General features: G+C 53.2%; 6 protein-coding genes across 6 annotated transcripts; 4 read left to right on the top strand and 2 right to left on the bottom strand.

Annotated features, from left to right (window-relative positions):
• Nucleotides 1-338: 338 nt before the first annotated feature.
• CABS01_01062 (uncharacterized protein) lies at nt 339-1,376 on the top strand (the record flags this gene model as incomplete). Its single annotated transcript, XM_060534442.1, has 1 exon — nt 339-1,376. The coding sequence occupies one exon, from the start codon at nt 339-341 to the stop codon at nt 1,374-1,376; it is 1,038 nt and encodes a 345-aa protein (XP_060401520.1).
• A 2,532-nt stretch (nt 1,377-3,908) lies between these two features.
• Nucleotides 3,909-5,710, top strand: CABS01_01061 (cytochrome P450 6A1; the record flags this gene model as incomplete). Its single annotated transcript, XM_060534441.1, has 3 exons — nt 3,909-4,246; nt 4,363-5,428; nt 5,531-5,710. The coding sequence occupies 3 exons, from the start codon at nt 3,909-3,911 to the stop codon at nt 5,708-5,710; spliced, it is 1,584 nt and encodes a 527-aa protein (XP_060401519.1).
• Nucleotides 5,711-6,707: 997 nt separating this feature from the next.
• CABS01_01060 (thioesterase domain-containing protein) lies at nt 6,708-7,721 on the top strand (the record flags this gene model as incomplete). Its single annotated transcript, XM_060534440.1, has 1 exon — nt 6,708-7,721. One exon carries the CDS (start codon nt 6,708-6,710, stop codon nt 7,719-7,721), a length of 1,014 nt encoding a protein of 337 aa, XP_060401518.1.
• A 1,332-nt stretch (nt 7,722-9,053) lies between these two features.
• On the bottom strand, nt 9,054-9,905 carry CABS01_01059 (uncharacterized protein; the record flags this gene model as incomplete). Its single annotated transcript, XM_060534439.1, has 1 exon — nt 9,054-9,905. The coding sequence occupies one exon, from the start codon at nt 9,903-9,905 to the stop codon at nt 9,054-9,056; it is 852 nt and encodes a 283-aa protein (XP_060401517.1).
• A 2,231-nt stretch (nt 9,906-12,136) lies between these two features.
• Nucleotides 12,137-14,182, top strand: CABS01_01058 (siderophore iron transporter mirB; the record flags this gene model as incomplete). Its single annotated transcript, XM_060534438.1, has 6 exons — nt 12,137-12,339; nt 12,404-12,674; nt 12,729-13,074; nt 13,135-13,387; nt 13,449-13,571; nt 13,627-14,182. 6 exons carry the CDS (start codon nt 12,137-12,139, stop codon nt 14,180-14,182), a joined length of 1,752 nt encoding a protein of 583 aa, XP_060401516.1.
• A 407-nt stretch (nt 14,183-14,589) lies between these two features.
• On the bottom strand, nt 14,590-17,842 carry CABS01_01057 (uncharacterized protein; the record flags this gene model as incomplete). Its single annotated transcript, XM_060534437.1, has 3 exons — nt 14,590-14,718; nt 16,080-17,388; nt 17,442-17,842. 3 exons carry the CDS (start codon nt 17,840-17,842, stop codon nt 14,590-14,592), a joined length of 1,839 nt encoding a protein of 612 aa, XP_060401515.1.
• Nucleotides 17,843-18,370: the final 528 nt, after the last annotated feature.

The raw sequence follows: 18,370 nt of genomic DNA, 5'->3' as shown, positions 1-18,370 counted from the left end.
CATTGTTCGATGACTTTGTCGCCCGTGTTGCATTACAAGCAACGTTGTTTCGCGCAAACATTCTTTCTGACAATCAGTCTCTACAATCCATCATTTGTGTGCATCTGTCCAAAGCTATCGAAGTAGCCTGCCAACACTTGACTCCAACTTTTGTCGTCAGCCATTGCCCGATTTCACGGAGTCGAGGGCAATTTCCGTCTTCTCTTTTCAAGCGCAGCTTCCATCATCGAGCATCTGTGCCGGAAGCCTGTCAACGACATAAACCACCGCGAGTGACCCCGAAAACGAGAGAGAAGAAACGACCCACGCCCAGCCGGGCCGACGCCTCCAGATTCGAAATGAACGGCATGTCAAAAACCAAGAAGGGTCTGGGCGACTCTATCTGGGCCGCCCGAGGCAAAGCCCAACCTTTGTACAAATACCAGTCAAACCAGTACCATTCCTCCATCATCACACCCGCCACACCGAGACCCCCGTCCCCGGTCAAGAACGGCGCCTACCGACCCGCCACGACTACCTCCACGTCCGGGACGGCTACGCCCAACAGCCACGACAGCGGGAACACAAACACGAACGCAACCTCCTCTCACGCACCTCGGCCGAGCGGCGGCCCCTCGGCGCAGCAGGAGTTCAAGCGGTACATTCAGATCGTCCGCCGGCTGAAGTGGAAGCTGCCGTACCTGAGCCACGGGTACCACCACGCCATAGCACGGCCTGAATCCCCGCTGTACGGGGGCGAGACGGACGCCGAGGAGGCGGAGCTCATGTTCAAGCTCGACTTTTACGAGTATTACATGTTGCTGGAGCGGGCGTTGGTGCATTTGATGGGCGTGTTTGGGATCACCATTTCGCGGGACGGGTGGGTCACCACGACATCAACGACGAGGCAGGGGAACGGGACGCAGCGGGCGACGCACACGTATCATCGGAACGTGATTGCGGCGCTGGAGAAGGAGGATAATCCGCTTCACGGGGCGTTGGGGAGCGGAGAGGTTGTGTTTCAGCTGTTGAGGGCCAAGGAGCTGCGGAACCGGTGGAAGTATGCCGAGGACCCGGCGGACCCGGACGGTAACGGGAGCGGGAACGGGGGCGCGGGGAGGGGGGCCGTGGCGGGTGGGAGGGGCAGCATGGCGGCGAGGGAGAGGGCTGGGACGGCGCCGTTGGAGAGCTACGACCTGGACAGGATTTTTAGGTACATCTTTGCCGGGTTTGATGCTGGGTATGCGGTTGCGGAGCAGTGGGTGCAGGCGGAGATGGGGGCTGGTAGTGGTGGTGGTGGTGGTGCTGGCGGTGGTGGTGCTGGTGGAGGGGTTGTTGAGATGGAGGAGGACGAGTTTGATTTCATGGTTGAGGCTATGGATTGGGAGGCTGTTTAGTGAGCTGATGGTTTCTGGGACTGGACGGTTCTTGTTGAAGGCGATGTTCTGGGCGTTGGTGTTGGTTCCGTGATGAAGAGGAAAGGTACTGCTCCTTGACTTTGTTAGATTATGGGTTGACGGGAGACGTTGGACCGGAGTGATGGGGTGGTTGCGGGAGACTGAATGGTGGCATAGCTTGCATTGTTAGACGATACCCCTTTTCCTTTAGGTTTATTAAAGTATTAAATTTCAAGAGCCTTATGTCTTGGCTCAGTCCTTTCTTCTTCTTTTTTTGTTTTCCATCGGACACGGTCTGCGCCTGCCAATGATTTGATATTCAGTATCTGATGACGGGCCACCACTCAGAGCAAGATGAACTTGAGAATGATAGCGAAGATTCAAGGACCGGATAATGGGCGATTGGTGATGATGATTGTAGTTCTCCCACTCGGGAACTCTAGCCACGCGACGCGCGGGAGCGAACGTGTGTACCTAGATGAAGGGGAGAGATGGTTCATTGGTTCATTGGTTTGGTTGTTGGTAGGAACGGGTGGTGTTACGGCTATCTGGGTAAATGCAAGTTGAAGATTAATCAAGAGAGAAGATGAGGACAGAAAGGGGAGGGAACCGTTGGATTGTTGGTTCAAATCCCGGCGCAGGTGGAAAGTCTCTTTTTCTGTATTGCCGGTAGGGACGGGTGGGACATAAGGCAGTGATGAAAGGGAATCCCAGAGTTTCCAGAACGCGAACGGAGTAGAATGAGGCATGGAGATGAGGTCGGCGAGAGAACCGAGGAACACGAGCCTCTGTCTTCTCTCGAATCTCGTTTCTTCCCCTTACAGTCAGTTTCTAGTGTACGAGTAGTCTTCCGTAGATCGGATGATACCTGGGAGTAGGAGTAGAAAAGACCCATCTCAAAAAGCTCCATGACCGAGTATTCCCAACCGATGCATCAACAAGCGTCTACCTTCACCAAGGCGGTGAACCGGAACGACGTATGGGTAGGTATGCGCCCCGCCTCGCCTCGTTCAACTCGTTTAAGAGTGCGAATACGCGAGCAGAGCTGGCTCAAGCTCACAAGCGTGCCTGGGATGGCATCTCCAAACGGCAAACGGGATATGCACGTCTACAACAAAACATGCCAACCGACCTGCCCCCATACCCCTGCCTGCCCCCCGTCGCGCCCCTCAACGTTTGGAAAGTTTCACCTTCGGCTAAGGCATCTGCCGTGCGCCGTCTGCCACTAGCGGCTGATCCGGCGGGGGGGGCTTCTGGAGACATGTCTTGGTGATTCCGGCCTTTGAGTTGGTACGGAGTACAGGTGAGCTCTCACGTTCTCAAGAGTCAAGCACCGAGGCGAAGAGGTGTGTTTCTTCCCGGTGCTTGCCCTTGCTCTGCACGTTTCTGCAGCCGTCTTGCAGCTGTGAAAACTAGAATGCTAGTGTCAGGCAAGCACGGCAAGGTAGGTAGCTCGCTGCTCGAGCTAGGGCCCTGCGAGTGGTATGCAGCCCGCCAAGCGAGGGAAGCAGATCGCGGACCCTTTGAACCCTGGAGGGAGCGTTACCCAATTGGGAGTTGCGTATTCGTGAGCGTTTCAATGGACCCAGCGACGTCCTGACATACGCAGGCTTGGGGACTTTGGATCGCGTTCAAATGACCCGTCAAGAGGGAACCGAAGGGGCGAATGGAAAGAAATCTGAGGCGCGGGGAGAGAGGTTTGGTGTCCCGCCGCCGGAGCTCGTATCCTTGACGACATGATTTCCTGAAGCTTTTTTTTTTTTTTTTTTTTGGCTTTTTTTGCCACGCCGCACGACATCTTTCGTCGTCTGCTATCTGGGTACTGCTGAATCCGGGGACGTGGTGCAGTTAGGCGGGAATTCAAGAAGCTTGCGCGGGATAAACACAACTGGAAATGTTTGACGTGTTCCCCATTCTAGGGTGGTGCGTGATCGTAGTAGGGATCTCCCCCGATCGTTTGCTCGAGACTGAATGAGGGGTTCCAGATGACGGCAAGGAAGACGAGGAACAAAGGTTCCCTGGGTTTCCAAAGTTCCTCTGGGCTCGCCTGGCTTTACCTTAGCGCAGGCCCCAAAGTCAGTATTCCGTACTAGGGAAAAAGGTGATGGATGTCTGTGAGTTTTCAACGACAAGGGTATCATCAGCTAGTTCATACTTGTGACTTCACTGCGCGGTGGTCACTTGGTGTTAGTCCCATCTTCCACTCGCTCCTCTTTACCCGAGCGTTTCGAACGGACTCGTCTCAGCTGGAGCCACGCCCGCTCTCCATCTGCTCTTATTACGCAGACTGATATCGTTCCTACCCTTTCTTTCTTCGTTTCTTACTTTCTCTGTTCCCTTCTCTGCAACTCTGTTTTGGTGAAGTCGTCTCTCGGATCTTTCATCTCATCTCCGTGAGCTCTTCGAGCTCTCTTGGAAAAGGAAACATCGCCAGATAAGAAGAAACAATCTCCAAGAAAAGGGTCACGACCAACCGCCATACAACAATAAAAGATCAACAAAACCGGGAAAAGAAAGCCGGTCATCGCCACAATGTCCCTCGCGACAGCAGCAACCCAGACCCTCCTCCGCCCGCAAACGTGGCCGACGTCGATCTGGGTCCTCCTCCTCACGGGGCTCGCCTACGCCGTCGGCTTCCTCGCCTACCGCCCCTCGTTCCCGCGCAACGCGCCGAGGGTGGTGCGCGGGTGGCCCGTCCTCGGCACGCCGCGCTTCTTCACGGACCGGGGGAATTTCCTGGCCGAGGGGGCGCGGTCGGGCCGGTTCGGGAACTGGAGTTTTTATTTTGGCAAGATGAGGATCGTGGGGTTGTCTGGGGACGCTGGGCGGCGTGTGTTTTTCGAGAGTCGCGATTTGGATTTCACAAAGGGGTGAGTTTTACGTTTTGTCTCTTTGCGTCGCTGTCGTTCGTGGTCATGGGGGAGTGGGAGTGGGAGGTTGGCTGGGTTTGGGTTGGCGATGACTTCAACTAACACCGTCATCGCAGATACGGCGCCCTCTTCAACGCGACCCCGCGCATCGACGTCGCTAAAAACGGTACCCAAGCCGAGGAAGACAGCTTCGGCGCCAAATTCAACCGTAACCTCGTCAAGCTCCTCCGCAAGGAACTCCTCGACACGCGCCTCCCGCTGCTGATCAAAGACACGCGCGACACGATGGACGAGCTCGCCGCCCGCGTCGGCGAGGCCTCGACCGTCGCGGACGACATCGCCGGGTCGGAGACGGAGGGCATCAGCGACCCGTTCGAGGACATGTACCGCCTCGTGTTCAAGCTCACGATGCGCATGGTCGGCTGCGACGAGATCGCCGAAGACGAGGACCTGCTGCGGCGCGTGCTGCGGATATTCGAGGGGATCGACGGCGCGAGCACGGCGACCAAGGTCATGTTTCCTTGGATGCCGACGGTGGGGCACCTGAGGAGGGTGTACAGCGGCGCGCGGATGTACATGATCCTGGAGAAGATCATCAAGGAGAGGAAGGACCGCGGGGTTCCCGGGAGCGACGCGCTGCAGTACCTGATGGAGAACGGGGATAGCACGGTCGAGATGGTTGCGTTTATCGTCGGCGCGCTGTTTGCGGGGTTGATTAACAGCGGGATCAACGCCGCGTACCTGCTGTGTTTCATGGCGACGGAGGAGACGTGGTATGAGAAGGTGCAGGAGGAGGTGGACGGTGTTATTGCGCGGCATAGGCGGTCCGAGGAGGAGAGCGCCGAGCAGATTCTGGGGAGGCTCGATATGGAGACGTGGGAGGCCGAGTTTCCGATGATTGATTTGGGGTTGAAGGAGACGATCCGGCATACGATTACGGGGTGCGGGTTCCGGTATAACGGGAGCGGGAAAGATGTTGCCATCGGTGGGAGTGGTGAGGTTGTGCCGGATGATGCGTATGTTGTGTACCATTTCGATACCACGCACATGGATCCGGGTTTCTTCCCGGAGCCGTTGCGGTGGGATCCGGGACGGTATTTGCCTGGGCGGGAGGAGGATAAGAAGGATCCGCATGCGTTTATTGGGTGGGGTGCTGGGAGGCATCCGTGTCTTGGGATGAGGGTGAGTCTTTTCTTTTGGTGTTGCATGATTCCCCGATCTACCTGGGTATCTCTTCTCAAGATGCCTCGTACGGGCGTGACTGCTGATACTCTGGAAAAACAGTTTGCGAAGATGGAAATGGCCGTCACGACGGCGCTCTTTGTCGCGAGGTTCGACTATCACCTGGTGGACGCCAAGGGGAACAAGATGGCGAGGGTGCCCGAGGACTCTGTGGATCGGAACAAGCACTCTGCGTCCAAGCCAAGGGAGAAGATGTTTTTGAAGTATTCACTCAGGGCGTAGGAGGTTTCTTGGAGTGTGTGATGTGAGTGGATGATCTAATCTAGATTGCATCGAATGGAATCACGTTTATGAAGTAATGATGAAAGAGAAGTATATCGGGGATTTCTTTTTCCATGTACAGGGGAGTTTTACTTGTGCGTCGGGGTCCATCTTCAGACGATCTTGATTCGACTTCATTGCTAAGAGGAAAAAGATTCGCGACTGGTGGTTCTTACGGCAAAAAGATGTCTGTTCTTTGTAGAATGTAATGCGCTGACGATGTTTCTTTTCATCATCAGGAAAGACTCATGTTCGGCCCCCGACTCGGCGATATAAATGCAGCACATCAACCAGAAAAACCCCCGAACCGGTGGGTCCCCTTCCCCCTCCGAAGACGGGACCGCCGAACGCCGATGCGGAAGGGAATGGAATCCCCCCGCGCCCCGCTGCAGACAGGAAGTCTGGAGGGGTCTACACACTCGCACTCTGCGGCGGGCGAGTGAGATTGATGGTTTAGTAAAGTAAGGTGGGCGGCGGATCCTTCATGCCAAATAGGCGCAGCTTGCGTCTGTCGTGCATGTGCTCGAGGACCTGTAGGTAAGCTGTAACTGCAAAGGTGGGCGCAGTAGCGACTCTGCGACGTGCGCAAATCTCATCTCATCTTTTTTTTTCCTTTTCTCAACCTCAACCACAGTCATCCTCCAGTCTCACTGAACGTTGTCTACCCCGTTCATATTACGCTGCGGATATTCTTCTTCCCTCTTCACATCTCTCACCCTCTCATATCTTTTGCCTTATCCAAAGTCATCTTCCGAGTAAACCGAAAGAGAGAGTGAGCGAAAGAGCTTTGGATCTGGCATCTCCGCATCATCGTCAGCACTTCTCCGATCGCGAATTCAAGATTGGCTCGCGATCCCGTCATCTCACTCAACCACCAAAGTCTGCAAATTCCCTCACTCATACACTCAACACACGCAAGCACACTCGAGGGATCGACACCCTCACAAACCCGCCCAAAATGCGCACCCACCCAGCCCCAACAGAATGCGAAGTCATCCAACCCGCCACCCCGCGCGGACAAATCCTCACGCCCCTAATCCTGATCCACGACGGCGGCGGCACGACTTTCGCCTACCACTGCCTCTCCCAGCTCGCAGGCCGCGCCGTCTTCGGCATCGCGAACCCGCGCTTCCACTCCGGTGTGCCATGGGAAGGCGGCGTCCCCGAGATGGCGGCGGCGTACCTGCAAATGATTCGGAATACGGTTACCAAGGGGAGGGAGTTCCCCGCCCAGGCGCCTTACTCGTATGTTACGACTGCTGATGGCGGGAGACTGAAGAGGAGGAGGATTTTGCTGGGCGGGTGGAGCCTGGGCGGGTTGCTCTCGTTGGAGATTGCGAGGTTGGTTGGCGAAGAGGATCGCGATATTGAGATTGTGGGGTTGCTCTTCGTGGATAGTGTGTATCCCGTCTGGCCCAAGGGCTCGGAGGTCAAGATTGGGAGGTTTGTCGAGGATGAGAAACTGGAGACGGAGGAGCCGAAGAACGTGAGGCTTGCGAAGAGGGCGATGAAGATGGCCGGGCAGGTTGTGAGGGTTTGGAAGATGCCGAGGTGCGGGGCTGCGAGTGAGACGGAGGTGGAGGTTCCCAAGGCCGTTGGCTATGCTGATGCCGATAGTTCCGATGGAGGAGGCGAAAGGGAAGGGCCGACGGCGGATGAAGCGGACGTGGAGAAGGACTTTTACGTTTCCAAGGAGGAGAAGGAGACGGCCGAAGTCATGTGGGAGAGGCCGCCGCGGGCTGTCCTCGTCAAGGCCAAGGAGCATGTTCCGATGCCGATCGAGGGGATCAGTTCCGTGGATGTGTATCGTGGGGATGAGAAGCTTGGGTGGGATGGGTATTGTCCAGGGTTTGTGGAGGAGGTGTTGTTGACGGAGGGGAGTCATTTTGATATGTTTGCTTGGACGAACTGTGATGGGATAACGGAGAAGATTAACGAGGCTTGTCAGATACTGGAAGGGGTTACTATATGAGGTGGAAGTGAAAGGATGGATTTGTATGCTTTGCGATGCATGGCGTGGATTGGGTTTACTTTGCTGGAAGGACTTTTGGCATACGGAACAAATAGAGCACGGAGAGAGTAGAGCCAGATGTCATTGATTTAATGCTAATTGAGGTTGAGATCGTCTTTCTCATTCAGCTCGAGGATTGAGGCTCACGTAGATGGCCAAATGAAGGGTGATCGCAAGACCGTCGCATTGCACTGCCATGCTTACCTGGTAGTCGAGTGATGCCTGAGCACTGAAGATGACCACTTCAGAAAGCATAGCTGGATGGCATCTCTCACCGTCTTTATGAGACTGGATTTTGAGAACATTGATTAACTGTTTTGATTGAATCCTTCAAGGTCTTGATCCAGTCTACGAACGCTGACACTGGTGGGCATTCTTGGGATAATGTGGAAGGCTTCGAGGGAAGCCATCTTGCCAGGCGGATGCGTCTAGGATGCACCTTCCTCACATCCCAGCGCGAAGGGCATATAACCCCCTTCAATCCCGTTCCTGTCACCAGCCAGCAGGCGCCTGTCTAGGTCGACGGGTCAGGTCAAACTGGCTGGGTGGTGGAGTGGTTTAAGGTCAACATTCTATACGCCAACCAGCCTACTCGACGACAGGCTTAGCGAGTACCCGAGTTCGAATCCCAGTATGAGCGCCAGAGATGTAGCCACACCGGTGGTGAACTCTTTTTTTATTCTCGTCTTGTTTATTTCCTAATGCCCGTGAATGCTAGACGGGGATAGTTATAATAATAAGTAGATAGGTACGGACGGTCCTGCGGTCCCGGAGCAAAAGGAGGAAGTCGACGTACTAGAATAAAATTAACACGATAATTCAAAAAGGAATAATTGCAACCGCCGGGGTTCGAACCCAGGTCCCCAGCTGGTTCCCGGAATGGGAGGCTGGAATGCTAAACCACTGCACCACGGTTGCCTTGGTTGATTGAGAGATACTGAGCGCAGAGGGCAGGTAGCTCTTGGACGGACGCGGGTCTGTTTGGGGGTCACGGGGTGAAGAATTCCATCGTATTCCATTGGTGGTAGCCTGGCAGGTACATGTGGTTTGCTTCCTTCCCTGTCCTATCCCGTTTGCCTCCCCGGAGGCGGAGGAACTTGAGCGGGCAGGCGCCGGAGAGACCCACCCGGAGCTGAGTCCGAAGTCCCCACGCACCCAGTCCCGGCCCGAGCTTGTTCGCCGCCCCGGCTTGGCGACGGGAGGCTACAGATCCAGATATGAATCGTCCTCCCTTTTCCTCCCTTACTCGCTGAAATGACTCTCATCCCCTACTCGTCCTTGCCTCGTCAGCAATCAGTTCGCAGGTCGGCCCTCAGCCGGCACAACCACCCTTTCCTTCTCGACGACAACAACTGGGGCCCTGGTCTCCGCTGCCGCTGCCACTGCCGCTGCCGCCGCTGGAGTCCCCCCAGCCACAGTAGCAGGCGCCGCCACCTCCTGACCACCCCTCGCCCAAGCCTCAAGCGGCGTCGTCAAAACCTTCTTCAACGCCCCAAAAGCGTACACGGAAAGATACATGAGCAACAGATTCATCATGCCCCAAAGCGCCACAAGCACCTGGAACACGACCCAGGGGTTTTCAACGAGGTAATCGCCCAGTCCGATCCCCGCCTTCTCCTCAAACTCGGCGAGCGCGGTGGTGAAGTTCTTGCGCGCGCCGTCGTCGTCGGAGAAGAGACCCTCGCCGCCGGCTTCTTTGTCTTCTTTATCCGCTGCGTCGAGCGAGGACGCAAAGACGAAGAAGGCACCCATCAGCACGACGAGAAAGAGGGCGAAGACTACGCGCGCGAGCTGCAGGAGCCAGGTTACGGAGAAGAGGAAGAGGACGAGGGCGCCGTGGGGGGAGCCGTAGTCTGCTGTTGCGAGCCAGGTTGCTAGGTTGCCGCCGGCAGGAGTCGCGACGATGGCATTCCGGGGGTTCGTTGGTGTTTGCTGGAGTGCTGTCGAGGGCGAGGCGGCGACGATGAGCTTTGCGACGAGGAAGGTGAGGAGAGAGGGGAAGGCGATGAGCTGAAGGAGGCCTGGGTTCGAGTCTACGGCTGTGAGGGCGACGCCGCCGAGGATGAGGAGGGTCCATGATCCGAGGATGGAGACGGCGAGGGTGGTGTAGAGCCATGAGATGGCTTGGCGGAAGATGTTGGCCATGGTTTACCGGATGGGTACTGTGATGGTGGGAGGATCTACGCGGGGGTACTCCGTATGTCCTGATGGGTGCTTGGGTCCAACGGCAGGCTCGGCGCCTCAGCTCAATTCGCGCCAAGATTTCTGGCTGAATGTCAGAATTGATATGTTCGTATTCAACAGAGATTTGCTCGCTCGCTTACCTTGGCCTCTGACCTTGACTGTCGAGCTTGAGCGGTCGGAGATGGGTGAGAGGTAAGACGAAGGTTGAAAGTGACAAAAAGGGGCTCCACTTGTTGTTGCCTGGGATTTTCAGGGTCCCAAAAGTGGCTTAGCGCATCCATCGGCAAAGCGAACTTTGTTGCGACCACCATCACACAAGTCTCTTGGTCAACGATCCTTCAAGCCATTTGAAGCCTCCGCGGTGGTCATCGGCAAGACATTTGCAAGGCCAAGTCTAGGATACCAGATAAAAATTGATGGCTGGGCTCAGATGTTGACTTTTTGATGTCTTTGCAGTCTGATGTGCTCGGAGTTACCCAGAGCTTATGTGACGCTTGGCCTCATTCATACTTAGTATGGTGAAGTTTTGCCGACAGAGTCATGATGAGAAGAGTGAAAGGCACCCATCAACATATTTGAATGATTCCACTCCCGCAACAGATAATGCGACTAGTGGGTGGACGCGACAAACAGACACGACTCAAAGAGACTGTGTCCGGGATTGGGATTCCGACGCTGTAGCCTCGAGGACCAGCTCCACGGAAATCCTTCCTTCAACTCCCATGGTATCTGAAGTGTTGTGGCGATAAACCAACCTACTATATCTATCCAAAGAGGTGTGGGGTCTAGATTCAACTCGGCCGAGTTTGGGAATGCTTGGTATATAATTCCGAAAAGACGAAGCATCATATGGAACGGTCTGCCCATAACCTTGCCTTACGCTATCGCTGCCTATCAGTCTACGGAGTAAGTGGAGCCGATGCTGTTCTGCCCCATCCTAACATCGAGGGGTCCTAAGTGCTTGGATCTTGAGCTATGGAATATCCACAAAGACCTATCTAGCGCAATGAAGGCAGCGCATCAAATGAGTACATCGGAAAGGGTCAGCCTGAGAGAGATGTTTCTTCCTCTAAGCCATGGCAAAACGCACTGCAAAATATTTTGTGGCATCACGACGAGACCCAAGGTGGTGCCAGGCTGCATGACCTACTCGGTCAACTTCTCAGCACTTTCGAACATTTCACGTGAATCCACCCAGGTATAAGCTTACTTCCATGACCAATAGATGATGAAGCCAACCGCAGAACAACGTTGCAGGAAATGTCACATTGTCACCCCATGAGCCTTTCAAGAATGGATCCCAAGGATGCCCTCGGTTAGAATTTGGGGCCACCCAGATCCCGGGATGCCCCCGATGGTGACCCGTTTTCATCTTATCAGATCCGCTCTTGCATGCGGCCCAAGCATCAAAGTTTTTTTTATCTGATCCGTTGCCAACCGTCCAACTGCACGCGCGCCAAGCCGGCGCGATACGACCTTCAGAGGACCCAACATCCCGCCCGTTCGTTGGCCAGCGCGGGAACCGCTCTGAGAGTCTAGGCTACGCGATGTCGCTTCTAGTGCAGATGGCAGCGCAAAAAGTCTTTAATACGACGTCTTGTGTCCCACTTGGCGGAACCACATCTAAAGAAGCAGGGCTCGTAGCTACCGCTTTAGGACATCCATTCGCGGCGAGATATTCGCCCGGTTAGCCAACCATCAGCCAACAAAAAGATGCTGCCCAGTGCCAAGTCGTGACGTGTGGATCGAGTTCGTGCAAACTCGGGGACTGGACACGCTCTTCGAGAGGGACACCAAGACGCCCGGCCACGGCCAATGTGAAATTTTTGCACTCGCTGTGCCGTACGATCTCGTCCGATGCCGGAATTTTGTCGTGCCCGACAGTCATGTTGAACGGAAAAGGACCCTTGAAAAGATGGTCTCGTTCGGCCTGCCAGTTCCGCTGCATGTGGTAACCGTGGTTTGGTAGAGTGGATTTACGTAACATTTCTGCTCGTCCTTTCGAGTTAAGCTTCTTGTCAATGGAAAATCGTTTCCTACTTTGTACTTTGTACTTTGTTCTGCATGATAAGTCGACTACATAACCCGGGGGCCCTTCTTGACATTTCCACTGTTGAGACTTTGGTTCTTCCGTCTCAAGACATACCCGCATCTCAACCCAAATCAGTGTCCCGTGACAAGAGTTGCCCATCATGAGCTCCCCTTTCGTCCAGCAGGCCGCAGCCGAGAGCCAGACTCAGAGCCTCGACGAAAAGACACCAGGCAAGACCACGACGGAGATCAGCTCTGACAATGATGTCGAGAGCGAGAAAGAGGAGGCCCAGAATGGTGTCAAGAAGATCCAGGCTATCACCACGGCTTGGACCTGGAGAGCCCTCATCTTTACCTACATCTTGTAAGTGTGATCCAAGACAGCAGGACTTGAATGATCCCCGGACTGACGCAGATGCTCTTCCTAGGATCTGGGTGACGTCTTACACCCATTCAATGCAACAGCAGATGAACAGCAACCTCGGGCCCTACGTTACTTCATCGTTCCGCCGTCACGGCCTAACCGCCACCACCGGTATCGTCTCAGGCCTGGCTAGCGGTGTCTCGCAGTTGCCCCTCGCCAAGATCCTCAACATCTTTGGTCGCATGGAAGGCTACATGTTGGCCCATCTCCTCTGCTGTTTCGGTCTGATCTTGATGGCTGTCTGCCGCAACGTGGAGACCTACGCCGCTGCACAGGTTCGTCCTCTGATTTCTTGTCTACCCGAGTTGTTACTTACACTATCGAACTAGGTCTTTTGGGCTGTTGGAAGTGGTGGTATTGGCTACATCCACACTGTCCTCATCTCCGACACCACGTCTATCCGGAACCGAATGATTATCTACACGCTCAACTCGACCGCGTACATTGCCAATGCATTCGCCGGACCTATTGTTGCGCAGCTGTTCAACGACCATAGCAGCTTCCGATGGGCGTTTGGCTCTTTTGCTATCATCTTCCCTGCCTTTGGTTCCATGATTACGATTATGTTGTGGTGGAACCTCAGGAAGGCGTACAAGCTAGGCCAAGGACCGGAGTTGAAGCAGAGCGGCCGGTCTCTGAAGGAGTCATTCTTCTTCTACTGCACAGAATTTGATGGTAAGTTCGAGGCAACTCCATTGACGCCGGTACCTTGGCATGTACGTTAACAACATTCAGTCGTCGGCATGTTCCTCATCATGTTCGGCTTCTCCTTATTCCTGCTGCCGTTCAGCTTGGTCTCATACACAGCCAAGAAGTGGGCTGCCGGCCACATCATTGCCATGATTATCCTTGGAATCTTCTGTCTCGTTGCCTTTGGTTTCTGGGAGAAGAAGTATGCAACTACTCCTCTTGTTCCATGGGTCAACCTCAAAGACCGGACTATCCTAGGATCGGCCGCCGTGGCTGGTGTCATCGGGTTAAGTTTCAGGTAATTAACCCAACATCTCTCAAATTAGTCCACGGAGACGATCGCTGACGTTCTTAACTAGCTCATGGGATTCTTTCTTCTCATCGTACCTCCAGGTCGTGCACCGCCAGAGCATTAGCCAGGCTGGTTTCATCGGCAACATCTACACGATTGCTTCCTGCACTTGGGGACCCATCGTAGGACTGTAAGCCATGCCACACCTTCTCCCGATGAGCTCCAAGGCTAACCCACATTCCTAGTCTCATCCGCCAGACCAACCACTACAAGTGGATCGCCTGCGCCGCCATCCCCGTCGCCTGCCTCTCCACCGGCCTCCTCATCCACTTCCGCACCCCCGACACCTACATCGGCTACATCATCATGTGCCAGATCCTCAAGGCCGTATCCGCCGGCACAATCATCATCTGCGAGCAGCTCGCCGTCATGTCCGTGGTCAAACACAACGAAGTCAGCGTAATGCTGGCTCTCATCGGCCTGGCCACCTCGGTCGGTCGGTCCATCGGCCGCGCCATCTCGGGTGCCATCTGGACGAATGAGTTCCTCAACTTCTTGATCAAGTACCTTCCCGAGGACAATAAGGCTGATGCTGCTACGATTTACGGGGACATTAAGGTTCAGCTTTCGTATGCTTGGGGAACTCCCGCTCGCGCTGGTATTGTGCATGCTTATGGAGATGTTCAGCGGCATATGGTTATTTGCGGTGCGGCTTTCATGCCTTTGGCGCTGGCTTGTGTGTTTTTGTGGAAGAATGTCAATGTTGCGAAGGTGCAACAAACCAAGGGCCAAGTCTTCTAGTTGAGCGTACAGGCATTGTGTGGATGAGATCGAAATAAAGCAGGAATGTCTCTAGATAGTCTTTCTTCCAAATGTCTGTTTACACTACATATAGCAAAGTAATACAAGACCATGAATCTCCTTGGAGAACGATGAATTCAAATTTGTCGCAGGAATATGATTGACGAGCGCAAGTGCTGCCTGCACTAGCAGTCCCGATTTCATGGGGAAAACATCCTTAATTACTACTTATATATAGTCTCTCGAAAAGAAGATGTATTCAATGAGAATTAGCTATGAAAACAGTATACGCAAATTCGAGGTAAACACGATTCGCCGCTAGAGAAACAAGCCCTTTTGCTTCCCACTTCTCTTTCATTAAATATTCCATAGTAGCCATAGGGTATTTTGCGAGTTCGATTCGACTTTTAGGGTTCCGCCTTGTCGTACGACCCAATATTCTGCTGAGAACATTCCGCTTCGGCTTCACTAAAAGGGTTTGGAGTGCCACCGCATTTTTCGGTTGAGCCAACTGAAGAATTTGGGAAAAAGACACCCTATAAGCTGGCCTAGTCAGTGTCTCGGCTTCTTCATCTTGTTCCGAATAAGTGGTGCCATTGCAAACAAGAATCTCCACTTCGGCATTTGCCCCAGACTGAAGAAAGCTTTCGACCATTGAAAACGTATCGTTCAAGTGCTCCACACTCTCTCTGTTCCTGACTTTCCAAACAGGATTTCGAGACTCGTCAGCGCAAAAGGCGCTCAGAAAACATGCGACACGGTACAAGAAGGCCTCCCAAACAGATACAAAGCATCTTTCGCCCTTCAGAGACGATTTTAGACCACACGTTGTGACAAGCTCATTCGGATGCCAGCCCTCTTGAAGCAAGAAATCTACCAAGGCTGGAACAGACGAGTACGCGGCCGTCATCAGAAGGTTGACATCAGATGTATCAACAATAGTCGGATTGTCCATACTCGCCACAGTTGTCTTGACGTACTGAGCCATGCCATAAGTCGCAGCGAAGTGCAGAAACGAAAAGGGTTTCCACACCGTTGGACCCATTTTCTCTTGTTGCTTAGACTTAGGAATTAGAATGTTTTGTGATAACAAAGGTGGGGAGTGTTGTTGATTGCCGCAGACAACAACAGCCAATTCCTGAACCAGTACAGTAAAAAAATCTAGACGCTGAATTGGAGTGAATCGAAAAGAGACAAAAAAGTCTAACACCTTGAAGTAACAACCAGGATAAGCATGTTCCGACAAATGGAGATGCGGTTCAGGACAATGTCTAATCTCTGCTATCAGAAGCTCGGCCTTTACTGCTGCCTCTTGCTCGACTGTTATGAGCGGCCGTTGGACTAGGCTTGGCAACCATTCTTTCGCAAGAAAGTCTCTGACGGTCCGATGGAAAAAGCAAAAGTAGATTTGGTAGTAGGACCCATAGCCGTGTTTGGTACTTTCGAGGTATGCCATATGTTTACTTGCCTCCATCTCAACCAAGCCCCTTGTCAAGGTGTGCAACTGGCTTCGTGCCTTCCTGTGCTCTGTTTCAATCCGAGTCTCGGTGTACTTGTCATGATTTGAGCGCCTGGGTAGACCCATTAGCGATCGCAAAGTACGAGATTCGTCCAGCCACGAGAGCGCGAGGGCGTTGAGACGCATTCTGGGCTCGCTTGCTAAAAGCTGCAAGAGAATCGTCGACCGCAATCTCACAGATGGAGATGGATCAATGCTGTCAAGCATCTGATGAAAAAGTTGATTGAGACTCTTGGGACACTCTTCCAGCCTCTTTTGGATAGAAAACTCGTCTTCGTGTTCTAGAGCCGCATTCAACAAAGCCCTGACGACGAGGCTTGCCCAGAGAAACACACCGTCGGCGCGTTCCACAATTTTGTGAATCATACCCAGACATACCGCTTGAACTTTTTCGAAAGTAGGCTCGCTCAGATACTTTTCAATTTGATCCTCGGCAAAGGCGTGTATGTCGGCCTTGGTCAACTCATGAAGCTCAAAGAATGTCTTGCTGGCGCCAAAGATGTCGAGGGTAACGGTCGATGGCCGGGCTGAGCATATTATCTTGACATTATCTTTCCGTGACCATTTTCTTAGCATCTCTGCAAGATGTTTTTGATCAAGAGGATCTCCCTCATATTCGTCTAGCCCATCAATGAAGTAACAGAAGAGATAGCTAGCGGCGTTCTCTAATGACTGCAAACGACTGAAGGCCGCCTCTAACTCTGAGAGTGATATGGCTGCTGAAAGAGGGGAGAAGCCTATCCCAGTAAGAGTTGGAATGACCGTTTCAAGTAGTTCAGGGCACTGCCTTAAAGTATGAAAGAGAACAGCGCGATAGAATCCCTCAAGAGACTTCTGAAGAGGATCGCCAGAGCTCCAGAAGAATGTGTTGACGATCACAAGCTTTCGTTTGCTGGCGCAATCCACCAGCGTTTCTCTTACGCTGGAGTGATGGCTAAGGAATTTCATGAGCGTTGACTTTCCACTGCCCGCTTTCCCGCAGACGAAGAAAACCTCTCCTTCATCTGCCAAGAAGGAATGAAGGCTCTGAGACATAGCCTCCCGATTTCGAGTCTCTTCAAGTAGCTGCTTCTCCAAAGCTATGCGATGGTGATCTACTAGCTCTTCCTCTTCTGATTTGGGCGAGGAGGAAAAGGAAGATCGTCGAGACTCTCTCGGAGAATTTGAGCCGTTTGTGTCGATTGATTCTGAAGTGGTGGATGGCGGGAAACCATCGACTATCCAAGCAAAAGTGTTTGATACAGCATCGGAGACGCTGTTCTCTCTTTGAAATATCGCGTCGAAGTACAAACTGTCAAGTATCTTATTTTCTGCCTCGAGAGTGCTGGCACACGATTTGAAATCATGGAGAAGTCTTGCGAGATCTCTGAGATCATTGCCCACAATCGCATGGTACTGAATGTGGTGTGTAGATGGTTCGTTGGCTGTATGCGTCTTGTGGGAGGGTTCTCCGGAAAATTCGTCTTGGTCAAGTTCGTTGACAGGAGGCGAGAGTGTCTTTATGAAGTCACGATCGTTTGAAACTTGCTGATTCCGCAACGGTCTCGAGCTAGTAGTTCCCATACGCTCTAGTACTTCGGAGAGTTGATTGTGTAGTGCATCCAACTTTGCAGCGTGCTCATTTTCAAGTCGACTGCTATCGTCTCGTATTCGCTCGAGGTGAGACTTGATGGGCGATTGGTCTCGGCTGCAAAATGGTCAGTCATGCATCTCTCTAGCTGGGTTCCTGAGCTAACTCACTAAATATTGAGTGTCAAGTGAAGAATAATCTGTTGACGGTACTGATCCAGTCTTTTCTCAATCGAAGCGACCTCTTTCTGTTTGCGCGCACCGGCAATCGCGGCCTTGAAACTCTGGAACAACCTTTTCTCGCGCCTCTCTAGCCCTGCAAGAAGCTTCAAGAGATCGTCTGACAAGGTTCGGCACTGCTCTGACAACTTTGCCAACTCCGCATCATGTCCTCTGGAGACTGGACTCAACTCGGCTGCAGCCTTTTCGAGGTCGATGATGACATTGCCTACGTGTATGTTTTCGGCTGTGGCACCCGTCGCGGATTCGTAAATTTCGTAAGTTCTTTTGGCTACCTTGTAACAAATGTCGATGAAAGTCAGGATACTTGAAGCTAGGCCAGCAGCCTCCATGATTAAGTCGCCCAGTTGAGGGTTTCTGCACCAGGACTAAGGAGGGGTTCCGGGAATGGAGATGTCCGGGTGAACTTGGCAAATATTGAGGGGGTTGAACAATCAGGCTGCAGTACTGAGCCTGTGTTCTTATGCAGCTTGCGGCGTTGGCCAATACATCTGCCCCTCAGGTAGTTTGAAGCGACCCTATCAGAGAAATTCTACTTTCCTGAACCAATAGCTGTTACCGCACTTTTTCTTTGGGTGGTCGTACGTTTCGACCTCGAGGCGCGGACGCCTTTGAAAGCTTTCTTAATGCCACAAATGTTCTCATACCATTGATGGAACGACCACCACCGCCATTGCCGCTTCCATCAACGGCTCCATCTCTACTGTCTCCTCTGGCGAGCTTAACGCACCAACGGTCCTTCTGCCAAAATCACATGTCCCAGTCTATCGGTGTGTATATAGTGATGAATGCCGTGATACGTCGAGGTGACCGTGATTCAGGGAGTGAGGGCGTCGGGGAGGCATATTGCCCTGGTACGG

This window comes from Colletotrichum abscissum (genome assembly GCF_030869225.1).
Source record: "Colletotrichum abscissum strain IMI 504890 chromosome Unknown Scaffold_2.1, whole genome shotgun sequence".
Classification (NCBI taxonomy): domain Eukaryota; kingdom Fungi; phylum Ascomycota; class Sordariomycetes; order Glomerellales; family Glomerellaceae; genus Colletotrichum; species Colletotrichum abscissum.
The sequence above is the reverse complement of the archived record's forward strand: the minus strand, read 5'-3'. Positions and strand labels throughout refer to the sequence as shown.